Below are 12,399 nucleotides of genomic sequence, written 5' to 3' on the forward strand. Positions count from 1 at the left end.
CCCAGAGATTGGGTGCTGCTATAATTGGGTGCTGAAAGAGAATGTCACATTATGGATAAGTGTAATATATTAATTTATTGATCTTGAGATCGCAAGAAAAAGCTCAATGTTTCTTTACATCATTTGTCCAATTTTTTCTCCTTGTTAAAGTACCATTTCAGAGGTACTGTGTAATGTTACAGCAGAAGTCACTGGCTTTTCCCCTTTTCTAATCCTTTCAGATGTTATTAACAATTCATTGGTATGTTTCTTCATCAGTATCTTTAGGTGTTAATCACTGGTCCATACACAATTGCTGGCAGATAATAAGAAGCAAGGTCTCCTTTCTCCTTTTTTCTTTGCAGCACAGACAGGCAAAATTTTATTAAACTTGAGCAGAAAGATGAATTGAAGATAAAACATTTGTAGCTGAATGCAAGCTTTCAGTTGAATAGTAGGAGAGAACGGAACTGAAAGTTTTTGATTGTGCACTTTGAACTTGTCAGCCATCAATAAAATCTATGATAAGTGTGAAATTATTGATGTACTTCAAACAAAGTATATACTGGATTTAGAGAGAGAAACATAAATCAATTACATTGATGTTCTCACAGAGAAAGAGAAACACAGCTGAAAAGCAGCAACAGCTTACAGCAATTACAGTTGCAATGAGGAATAAAGTGGTCATATAATAGCTGTGAGAACAGTGATACAAAGGACAGATTGCTGGTGATTTTACACCATATTTCACTGAAGCTTTTATAGAAAAAGTAAACAAATGTTTGTCTGTAGATCATTTAATTTCCCACTGCTGTCAGTGGCACCAGGTTATTTCAGGAGAGGAAATATGCTCATATCTTTGCAGGTTTTTTACTTTGGGTGTGTGTGAAAACTAAACTAAACTTTTGGTGAAAATTAACGAAGAAACAGTTCAGTGTGAGTGTTTTTTAATGCTTTTATGCTTTATTGCTTTTATTAATTATTCTGGCTGGATCTAAATACAGACAGAATCTCTTCAATACTATCAAAAAATTCTGTGTCATTCAGTACCAAATTTCAGTGCCTAAGTAGTCAGTCTTGTCAGTGAGCCAATAAGCATGGTTGTTTCAAAATCTAGACTGGTGAATGGCTGTCTAAATTACACGCCATGAGCATGTTATTAATGTCAGTGCTTCTTAAATTCTGCCCGGTGCTCTTGTGATTAGTGTGCAATCTGTCACGGTCCCTCAGTTCTAGCACCTAGCACTTATTTCTGGTTTAAGCCGCACCCACTTTCTGTATGTTCTGTGTTATTTTGCCTATTTGAACATTAAAAAATTAAAAATACAAAAAGCAGTGTCTCTTAATATCCCTACTGCAGTCTTCAGAATCCAAGACTGCTGGGTTTGATGTTGTTTTCAGTAAACAATGTCAGCAAATATTAGTTAAGTCATACACTGCTTTAAATCAAACATTAAAAGTAAACAACATATATATATATATATATAATCTGTATGTGTAGTCAAAATTTTACAAATTAGGTACTGAAAAAGCGTTGAAACCAATAGTCCTGGATTTGGAAGATACAGTAGGTATAGACACATATGGAGGTATGTTCATATTATTTAATATGTAATGATGTTTACTTTTAAATGTAATATTTATTTTATAGCAGTATATGCTTTTTAACTAATATACATTGTACTTTTATCGTTATTATTGTTATTTTTACTGTTTAGGAATCGTTATTGAATCCAACGTATGCGTATTGGTATCAGAAGAATTGAACGATATTCAGCCCTATTGTAACAGGCTGCTCTGAAGTATATACTGAGTGTACCCATAGCTTGGGTCAGCTGGGTCACTAACTTGAAAAATGAACTGCTGTTAAGGAAAAGTATTTGAAAAAGTTTAACCAACCATAAACCTATTTGGAAATTTGTTCACACTAGTATCTTAGTGGCCTGTAATTCGTCAACTCCTAAATGCCATAAAGGGAAGCAGTGGTCATTCTGAACTTTAGCTGATTGACTCTTTAAAGTGTTTTAATGTGTTTTGTTCTGCAGCATGCAAGTGTGGTGGATAAGGATGGAGAGTATTACATGACTCCTCGAGATTTTCTGCAGAATTTTCTGGGACTCCACGCTCAACCCAATCACAATCCCCTAACTGTACAACTCCTTGCTGGAGTCGCAGACACCACTAAGGATGGGTGAGTTCTCATCTTAGCAAATATGAAAAAATTAAAAAACAATTCTAATAAATGGCAGTTACTTTGATAGAGAAATTAATCATTTTAACTAATTTTATTAACTTAGACCATAGTCAAGACTTAATCCAAAAATTTCAGATACTAATGTGCAGTAACTTTGTTGAAGCCTTCTCAACCGTTGAAGAGTTATTGAATACTAGATTTAATTTATAGATTAATAATTGTATGCGCAGGGAGTAATTTTAGTAGCTATATGAAATTAACAAATGTTTTCTTAGGAAATTTTGTAATGAACCATTTGGTTTTGGCTTTATATTTTTTTTCCTAAACTTTCAGCTCACATGAAGTTCCATCTCACTTGCCAGGGTTCACTGCTTTATGACTGTTTAAAAGCTTATTGGTATCAGTAATTGCCTCTGCTATTCTGTGGTTGTAAATTCTCTGTGAAAGAAACTATAATCTTCTCACTGAGGCAGTGCATTACATCATAGTCATCACTGTCAGGTCTGTCTGAATGTTGGTATCAACCAGCCATAAACACTCTCTTTAATGGGAGTTGGAGCTTGGTCATTATCCTTACATGTTAATGGCCACATTAGCAAAAATGGTAGCCTATTCTGAAACTATTAAAAATACCTGAAGTATCCATCTCTGCTAATACATTTACTGGGCAAGTGCCACTACATCAAAGTCATACGGATAAGTAATGCCTGTTTTATTAAATTGTAGTGTATTGTAGTACATAATGTAGAATCCATAACTAAATTTCTGTTTTCTATGTATGAAGAGTTAAAGGATCTGTCTGTCTTTTTCAGATAGTGCTCTTTCTGTCTTGTCCAAACAGACTGATCTCTTTCCAGGAGTTTCTGGCCTTTGAATCAGTGCTTTGTTTACCGGATGCCCTCTTCATAGTTGCCTTTCAGTTATTTGACAAGACCGGGACCGGGGACATATCTTTTGGTACGTATGAACAGAAACAGTTAGAACAGAAACGTATTAGCCAAAGTGGACTTTGGCACTGAAATTGATAGAGTAAAAGATGTATAGACCCTTGTATTCTATTAACAGCCTGTGATGAGAGCCTTGTAGAGATCATGAGTGCTGTTACCTCACACAGATAAACCAAAACATTATAAGCAAATAATGTTAATTATCGCATAACAATGGCACATGTTAAGGTCTGAGATATATTATACGGTAAGTGAGCACACCGTTTTTTTGTAGTCAGTGTGTTGGATGCGGGAGAAATGGGCATGTCTGAAAAAATATTATAGCCAGACAGCCGCGTCGGAGCCTCTCTGAAACAGCGCAGCTTTAAGGTTGCTCCCAGTTAGCAGTGGTGAGTACCTAATGACCTTGGTCTGAGGAGAGACAAACCACGAACCAGTGACAGGGTGTTGGTGCCCAGTGTTCATTGATGCATGAGGGCAATGAAAGTGATCTTGTCTGGCCTGAACCAACAGAATGGCTACTGTGGTAAAAGTCACAGAAATTTTTAGTTATTGCAATGTGAGTAATGTGTCACAACACATAGTGCACCGCGTCCTGCTGAAAATAGGGCTGCATAGCCAAAGAGTGGTCAGAGTGCCCTTGCTGACCCCTGTCCACCTTTGAAAGTGCCTCCAATGGGGACATAAGCATCGGAACTGAGTCAACAATGAGTCCCATTTTTTTTTTTTTTTACATCACCTGGATGGCTAGGCATGTGTACGTCATTCACTTGGGGAAGTGATGGCACAAAGATGCGCTGTAGGAAAAAGACAAGGTGATAGAGAGAGCATGATGCCCTGCACAATGTTCTGCTAGGAAACAGTCTGCTAGTCCGGACTTTCATGTGGATGTCAGTTTGACATGTGGCACCTAGCTAAACATTGCAGACCAGGTACACCCCTTCACAGCAATGGTATTCCAAGATGGAAGTGGCCTGTTCCAGAAGGATAATGCCACCCTGCGCATATTGTTTGAGAATGGTTTTGGGAACAAGATGAAGGGATCATGGTGTTGCCCTGGCTTTCAAATTCCCACAATCTCATTCTGATTGAGCATCTGTGGGCATGCTAGCACAAGATGTCTGATCCATGGTGGCTCCACTTCGTAACGTGCAGGTCTCAAATGATCGGCTGCTAATGACTTGGTGCCAGATACCACAGGGCACCTCCAGAGCTCTTGTAGAGTCCATTGTTTGGTGGGTTGGAGCTGTTTGGGCAATACGTGGAGGTCCAACAGCATATTAGGCAGATGGTCATAATGTTTTGGCTCATTGGTACATGTTTTGTGTTTTTGTGCTGTGCCCTGACTAATTATGCAGATCTGTTAATTAGTTGTCCCGTTTTAAGGCATAAGGAACAGTATTTCTCTTGGGGCTTTTTACTCTAGTAATGCAACTCAACTCAATGAGTTGAGTTGCATTACTGAGTCAGGAGGTAAAAAAACATGCTACAATATGGTGTCAGTGCACTGTGAATCAACCTGTAAAACCTGAAATAGTAAGTTTAAAGTCAGAGGTGTTGGGTTGGCTTTGCAGGAGTTTATCAGACCACGTTATATGCCTTATATGTCTTTACATGTTTAGGTTTTAGTTATAAATTTAGTTATCTTCACACGGGCTCAAAAAGAAGCCTCAGTTTGATGTTTAGGTCTCAAAATCAACATTATACTGATGAAGATATGATGACAAGATAATTCACTTACATCTTTAGAAGACATGTCCTTCACCAAGTTCTCAATAAATACTCTTTTAACATGATCTCAATCATTAGGTTCATCCACTTGGGGAAGGGGTCAGAAACACAACGGACATTGTAAAATGTTCTTCCACACTCTATATGCAATTACACATTTCCACCAGAGAGGTCTCCAAATCCCCAAAACTTGTGTAGTGTAGCTTTACTTGTACATTGCAGATTAAAATACTATAAGCCACCAGAAGGTATTTCAAGATGTTTTATTCAATATTTGAAATGAGGACGCACAAAAAATGTTAAATTATAGATAATACACTGTAATTCTTTATTTATAGTCATTTCTTCATAATTTACTTGACCACCGTGTGATCACAACATTTCAATTACAGCCTTTTCCTTCTAGATGTGAATTTTATTATTACTACATTCTCTGTGTTTTACAGCTTTGGGCGTCATTTTAGAATAATTTACAGATTTTTCTTTTTTTTCACAGATTCCTTCTAATTAGTTGAAATCTGTGAAGTTGTAAGGAGTAGCATCAATAAGATCATTTCATGCATTTATGTGCAGCATTATTTTTCAATTAATTGAAAACATTGATCCCAAACTTTTAAAACGAGATTGAAAGCTTTTGAATGCTAGTGTACATTGATAAGACAAATATATATCTGGTTTTTGGTTTTGTCTGAGAAAGAAAGAGAGAGCAAATCACTGCCCCATAAATATGCAGAGACTGTTCAGGTATTTTCTCAAACAGTTGACTAAATGCGGCTGTGTGATAGGCTCTTAGTGAAGTTGCCTGTGAAGATAATAGCACATGCTTTTTTTACTACATTAATCATTATAAGTTATTATTATCATTATAAGTTAAGTTTAATAATGATTAATTAAACATAATAGCATTTCATTATTTCCATAATAGCGATATTTGTTAACAGTAGCCGGTTATGTTTTCATGTTTCCATAGAAAATGTTCGGGATATCTTCAGTCAGACAACAGTGCACCATCACATCCCCTTCAACTGGGACTGTGAATTCATCCACCTGCACTTTGGCCAGGACCTCAAAAAGCGCCTCAGCTATTTAGAGTTCACCCAGTTTCTGCAGGTGTGGAACACAGAACAACTGGATTTGAAGCTGCCACTAACTTGGTCCCAGGAGTTTGTTTGCACCTTGCCATTGCTATCTTGTGGAGGCTGAAGTAACTCCATGCATGAAATGTATAGACAAAAGAAACTTGTCCAGAAACATATCAGTTACTTTAGGAATGCTCACACACAGGTACACATGCACGTGGAGACAGAACACAGTGTCCCTCTACTCTAATGCAGAAGTTGCTGGCTCCTCATTGTCCAGCAGGGTTTCAGGCATTGGTACAGCAGTTTGTGGTGACTCTCTAAAGGTTAGGGGTGGCAATACGACAAAATAAGTCATTATCTTGGTAAATTATGTCACATTATGTGTACTGCTCTCCGAGCATATTGTGGATATCATCAATAGCAGTCAGAAGTGCTGACCAACTGCATGTTTCATTACAAAGAGAGCATACTTACTGCTTTTGAATTGAATTTATGCAGTTTAGTAGGTAAAACAGGGAATGAGAATCATGGTGTTTAGAATTTTTTATAACATTTTTTAAATCTGGCACTACTGGTACACTTTTCTCAGTTCCAGCTTATCAAACCTCAGAAAAATAAATATCGTCATGCTTGTCATGTTTCATGATGTTATATTTTTGCCGTATCACCCACCCCTACTAAAGCCTCTTCTCCACACCCAGAAGGACATGAGAATTCCAGAAGTTAAGCTGAGAATGAGAGTCTGCTTTGTCTGAAAATTCTGATTTAACGTCCGGGCGTTTCCGCTGTCCATCAGATGTGCTGTGTGGAGAGGGAGAGAGATGGCTGCAGTTGCAGTGTGATGGCATGTTGAGTTATGGAGATCACAGGCGCTGCTGTGGTAGTATCTGATCAGTTTTGACAGCGCTGCTGACTCCTGGTCCGACCCCCTTCTCCCCCCTTTCCCTGCCTCAGCTCATGTGTCTGATTGCAGGGCTGTCCGGCTGAATCATGGCTCCATGCTCAGGAAACACCTGCCTCCTCTCCAGGGCACACAGCACAGGATCAGACTACACCTGATGTGGTTTTCATTAAACACACACACACACAGATGATGTGGACACATAGAAACACACACACACACAACACACAGAGCTCATCACAGTTGTCTTCAAACTGCAGATTCTGTGGTTCCTAAGATGACTGAGAAAAACACTGACTCATGATGACTTCATGTTGCAGGTTCAGGATTCTACTTGATTTATTGATGCGCAAAAGATTCATCCAACTCTTTTTAAGGTTTTATTGATTAGCAAAAGTCAGAAGGAACATCTCTCAGTCACAGTCAAACTTATGGGTCATTCTATGCCATTCCATTTGTGTAGTCACGTCATGGATTCTCATGAAAAAAATCAAGCAGGAACTTCACATTAACTCATGCAACCATGCAAAATTTCAACAAACAACTTTTAATATTTAAGCTCAGTTCAGTCAGTCTGTAAGCAATACAACTCAGTGTTAAAGATGTAATGTACTGTGTAATCAGGCAAAAATTAATTTAAGTTCATAGGCAAAAAGTAATTGAAATCTTTGGAAAGTTCTATAACTGCATAAATCAAGTACAAATTTTTACTTGAATTTTTATCTCATAGAAATCCATGGCGTGATCTGAGACAAGCCACAAGAGTTGGCATGCAATGACCATTGATTATCGAGGGATAGATATGCTTTATTTCTTGTTTAAGTCCCTCCACTGTTAATAATGGTATCATGTTGCAAGTTAAAGTGCGTGGTCTGTTAGCAGAATTCTGAAGGTGCCTTGAGCATGTTTTCGTCTTTGCCTCCTTGTAGGAGCTGCAGTTGGAGCATGCCCGGCAAGCCTTTTCTCAGAAAGACAAGGGGAAGAGTGGGTTGATCTCAGCTTTAGACTTCAGTGACATCATGGTCACCATCCGCCATCATGTGCTCACGCCGTTCGTGGAGGAGAACCTCGTCTCAGTGAGTCATCAGACACAGCCTTCAGACCCTTAATGCTAAAACACACCAAACAAAAGTTCTTGAACAAACATAAGCATTTTAATGTTGTTTTAGATTGTCCAGAAAAAGAACTGAAATGGAACAGTGTGAAGCTGGAGAACATTCTAGAACAGTATGCATGGGAGAGAACATACTAGAACAGTGTGCATGGGAGAGAACATTCTAGAACAGTGTGCATGGGAGAGAACATTTTAGAACAGTGTGCATGGGAGAGAACATTTTAGAACAGTGTGCATGGGAGAGAACATTTTAGAACAGTGTGCATGGGAGAGAACATTTTAGAACTGTGTGCATGGGAGAGAACATTTTAGAACTGTGTGCATGGATAAAGTTTGAGAGACAATCATGGCACTAACCAGTGTTTGGTTTGTTGGTGTTTATTTCTTTCGTGTGCTCTGGCCTTCACAGACACTAGACAAAGTTCTAGACGATTTTTTTTTTAGGATTTTAGGAGATAAAGGAGCCGTGGCTGAAGGTGGGCATTTCCCAGCTTAGTGTAGCAGTTTAGCTTTCTCCTCAGAGCATGTTTAGCTGCCCAACAGCACTGCATGAGTAGCAGACTGTACAGATGTAGATGCACATTGTTGCCTGGTGTTATATGATAGGAGGAATTTAGAGAGTGTACTGCAAAAAATGATCTTGGCTAGTGGGCCAGTGAAATCAATTTGATTTATTATAATGATAAGATTATAACGTTTCTAGGCATGTTTTATTTGGAAAATTGTCTTATTCTATTGACAGATGATGTTATTGAAACAAGCAAAATTATCTGCCAAATGAAAATTACTTAAAACAAGTTAATATGTAGAAACAAGTTGAATAACCTTTGAGATATATTCTTACAACACACTCATAATTAGAAATATAAGATATATTGATTAGATGTATTTATTACATATATCAAGAAGGTTACTTACCAACATATATTTTTTCCAATGTGAATGGGAATAGGCGAAGGCTAACAATGGGATAATAATTGGGTATAAAGGATTTTAAATAACAAATTATTTAAATTAACTAAAAATTAGTTTCTTAGTTTAAACAAGAGCTACATTTAATTTGTGTCTGGAAAATCAGCTTACTGATTACTGACTTTGCTGTCTAGTCAGATTAATCTTCTTGGTTCTGACCAAATAGTATATACAGTGAATGTTTATCATGTATCCTGGAAACATTTAGTAACTCTGATAGATTTTTTTCTAATTCTTCTTTTCCTGTTATTGATAACCACTTTTCAAACAAGGAGAGAGACAATATCGAGGCAGAAACGTGAGGTTTTTTGTAAAAATGTAGCTGGCAAAAGTTAATAACTGTTACTAACCTGAGTATCTGTTCCCTGGTGTGTAGGTCGTGGGAGGAGGCACCTCACACCTGGTCAGCTTCTCTTACTTCACTGCCTTCAACTCTCTTCTCAACAATATGGAGCTCATTCGAAAGATTTACAGCACAATGGCCGGCACACGCAAGGACACGCTCGTCACCAAAGGTACCTACCACAGTCAGCTCACTTCTCCAGAAAGTTCAGATTACAGATTAGAGTCTTAAGTAGCTGTTTCCTGTTTTCGTTTGTTAGTCAGAATTTGGATGTTGGTCGTAAGGCCAGCCACAAGACAGGAACATGATGTTATCTTAAAAGGATTACATAAAGTGACCCAAAAGAACTAATCTGCTTTGCCTGCATATCATTGTGTAATGTTCTGTACTTAGTTAAAACACTACGTCACTCATTTCTTGTTATTTTTTAATGGAAAGTATTCAACTTAGTTATTTCTTTAGGAAAAAACTGCAGTTGGAAAACAACACTTAATTGTACAATAGTTTGTCACACAGTTATGTGGGCACATCTGACTATTTGATGTATTTCTCTTCCACCTTGTGTATATCACTGTCTGCCAATCTGCCCAGAGGAATTTGTTAATGCTGCCAATAAGTTTGGTCAGATCACCCCAATGGAAGTAGACATCCTGTACCAGCTCTCTGGCCTCCACACTCATTCGGGGTAAACACACGCTAAGCTTCGTTCCCTGGACAAATTCAAACAAACCACTGTTAACCTGCCATAAAGCCACAGCGTAGTTATCTTAAAGCACATGTATTTGTCCCCTAACAAGTCACCCCACAGCTGCTACCCAAAACATTGATTTCTACAAATTATTTTGTTACTTTTAGGTCTAATCACTACAGATGAAGTGGTTTAGTTGAATTTGGTTTCTTATGTCTGCTGTACCGCAGAGAATCTTTACCCACCGTGCATGTCTCCTGCTGCAGACCTGTGTCATCGCTGTGGAGCTTCGCATGAACGTTGGCGTTTTAGTGTGACCCCATGGTCTAACCTATCTAACACATTCCTCCAAAACAGGCCCTGTTGATTGAATCTGTAAATGCCATTAAAACATTATAGCCCTGTTTATAGCTTGTAAATTTAGCATTATTGCCTGTTTTCTGTAACAACAGTGGCTCCACTGGTTGATTTATAGGGGAAAGCAGAGCAAGAGGGAGCCGTAACGATGCCTGCGGCGCGTGCTGGAGAGCACTCTGTGTGTCTCTCTGGCTTTCTGATGGAGTCTCGCTCTGTGTGTGTATGTGTTTATATGTGTGTGTTACAGGCGCGTGTCCAGCTTTGTTTACCTGTCTGTGTGTGCAAGCACGCAGTAACTTGGTGTTACGGCGCTGTAAAAAAGCTTATGGAAAATGTGACTTCATGCTGCTGGGAGGGATGCAGCACGTTTGGTGTTCTTACTTACTGAAGTGAAACTTTCTTGGCATCTTCTAACCCTGCTGATCTCTCTCTTTCTGTCTCTCGGTCTCTCTCTCTCTCTGTTATTCTCTCTCTGTTATTCTTTTTGTCTGTCTGTCTTTACTGCTGTCTGTATCTCTCTTTTCTGCTGTTTCTCTGTCTGTTTCTCTCTTCCTTTCTCTCTCTATCCCTGTATCTCTCATTGTCTCTACTGTTTCTCTCTCTCTCTCTGTCTCTTTCTCTACTGCTGTCTCTTTCTCTCTACTGCTTTCTTTCTTTCTTTCTTTCTTTCTACTGCTGTCTACCTCTTTCTCCTGCTGTTCCTCTCTCTTTTTCTATTGCTACGTCTCTTCCTCTTTCTTTCTTTTTTATTGGTTCTTCTATTTTTTATATTTTATTCTATCACTTTTTCCCACTCTATTTCTCAGTATTGCTATTTCTTTTCTTTCCTTTACTTATCTTTTCTTTATTTTTCTTTTCTTTATTTTTCTTTCTCTCTTTCTTTCTTTCTTTCTTTCTTTCTTACTTTCTTACCTCTGTCTAATGCTGTTTTCTCTCTCTTTCTCTCTGTCTTGCTGCTGTCTGTTTCTCTGTACTTTTCTTTCTTTCTCTCTCTTTATCTCTCTACTGCTATCTCTCTACCTTTGTTTCCCTCTATCTTTATCTTACTGCTACCTCTCTACCTCTCACACTCTTTCCTTCTGTCTCTCTCTACTGCTGTCTTTCTTTCTCTCTCCTTCTCTGCACTGCTCTTTGTTTCTTTCTTTCTTTCTTTCTTTCTTTCTTTTTCACTCTTCTCTTTGTTCTGTATCTGTCTGCTATTGTATCTATCTACTGATATCTCTACTTCTCTTTCTCTCTCTCCCTCTCTTTCTCTCTGTGCTTTGTTGTGTTGTATGTAGGAGACTGAATCTGGCTGATATAGAGAGAATAGCCCCTCTGGAAGAAGGGGCTCTGCCGTATCACCTAGCTGAAGTGCAGAAACAGGTAGGTCTCTTTCACGCTTCCACAGTTTTCCCTCTTTGTCCTCTTACTCTGGATGCAGATCGGGAGCACGCTTTAATCTCTATGCCTTTTTCGTTCTGTAATAACGTAACCACCTTCTTATTAGAGTGAAAATTACGCACGCTCTCTCCATAACTGAATTAGCAGGGAGACTTATTCTCCTTTGTGGTCCTGCATTACGTAAAACTAATTGGAGAGCATATTATCCCCAATTTCCTGCAGTAAAAGCTTGTCACCCTCACTCTGCGTGGACGCATATATCACACACATACGCAGACACTCTCTCACATCTGAGAGTCTTTAATAGGTGCTTTTATCAGTGCGGGGCTTTCTGAAGCCTCATTGTGTGAAGATCCTGAGGCAAGGTCTGTTCCATCTAACAGTGAAGAGCTGCATTCTGCATGATGTGGAAAAGAGGCAGAGTTTGGAGAAAGCAAACCAGACAGACAATACATAATCAGAGAAACGTGGAGAGGGAGATCATCAAAAGAAATGGTCAGCATTAGAAAGTTAGTGGGAGTTTACCTGAGGATGTGTCTGGAGGCCTAATCCACACACACAGGGCTGTGGTCAGTCTCCGTGTCTTCACAGCTGGAGGTCTGGGAAATGCGCACACACACACGCACATAGACATTCACACACACGCTCACACACAGTTGTGGTGTTCTCAGGCCTCCTTGAGTGGAAGTTGGGGTAATTTCACTGGTT

At 38.8% G+C, this 12,399-nt stretch overlaps 1 protein-coding gene across 1 annotated transcript in view; it reads left to right on the plus strand.

Moving 5' to 3' along the window:
- LOC118805482 (calcium-binding mitochondrial carrier protein Aralar1-like) overlaps positions 1–12,399 on the plus strand; it is a 36,090-nt gene that overhangs the window by 4,299 nt on the left and 19,392 nt on the right. Inside the window, exons 3-9 of the mRNA XM_036566292.1 lie at positions 2,025–2,170; positions 3,015–3,130; positions 5,822–5,961; positions 7,764–7,910; positions 9,297–9,435; positions 9,855–9,948; positions 11,589–11,673. Coding sequence (XP_036422185.1) covers positions 2,025–2,170; positions 3,015–3,130; positions 5,822–5,961; positions 7,764–7,910; positions 9,297–9,435; positions 9,855–9,948; positions 11,589–11,673 — 867 coding nt within the window. The remainder of the gene's footprint in view (positions 1–2,024; positions 2,171–3,014; positions 3,131–5,821; positions 5,962–7,763; positions 7,911–9,296; positions 9,436–9,854; positions 9,949–11,588; positions 11,674–12,399) is intronic.

The sequence above is a fragment of the Colossoma macropomum genome, unplaced genomic scaffold (genome assembly GCF_904425465.1).
Source record: "Colossoma macropomum unplaced genomic scaffold, Colossoma_macropomum, whole genome shotgun sequence".
In the NCBI taxonomy this organism is placed as follows: Eukaryota; Metazoa; Chordata; class Actinopteri; order Characiformes; family Serrasalmidae; genus Colossoma; species Colossoma macropomum.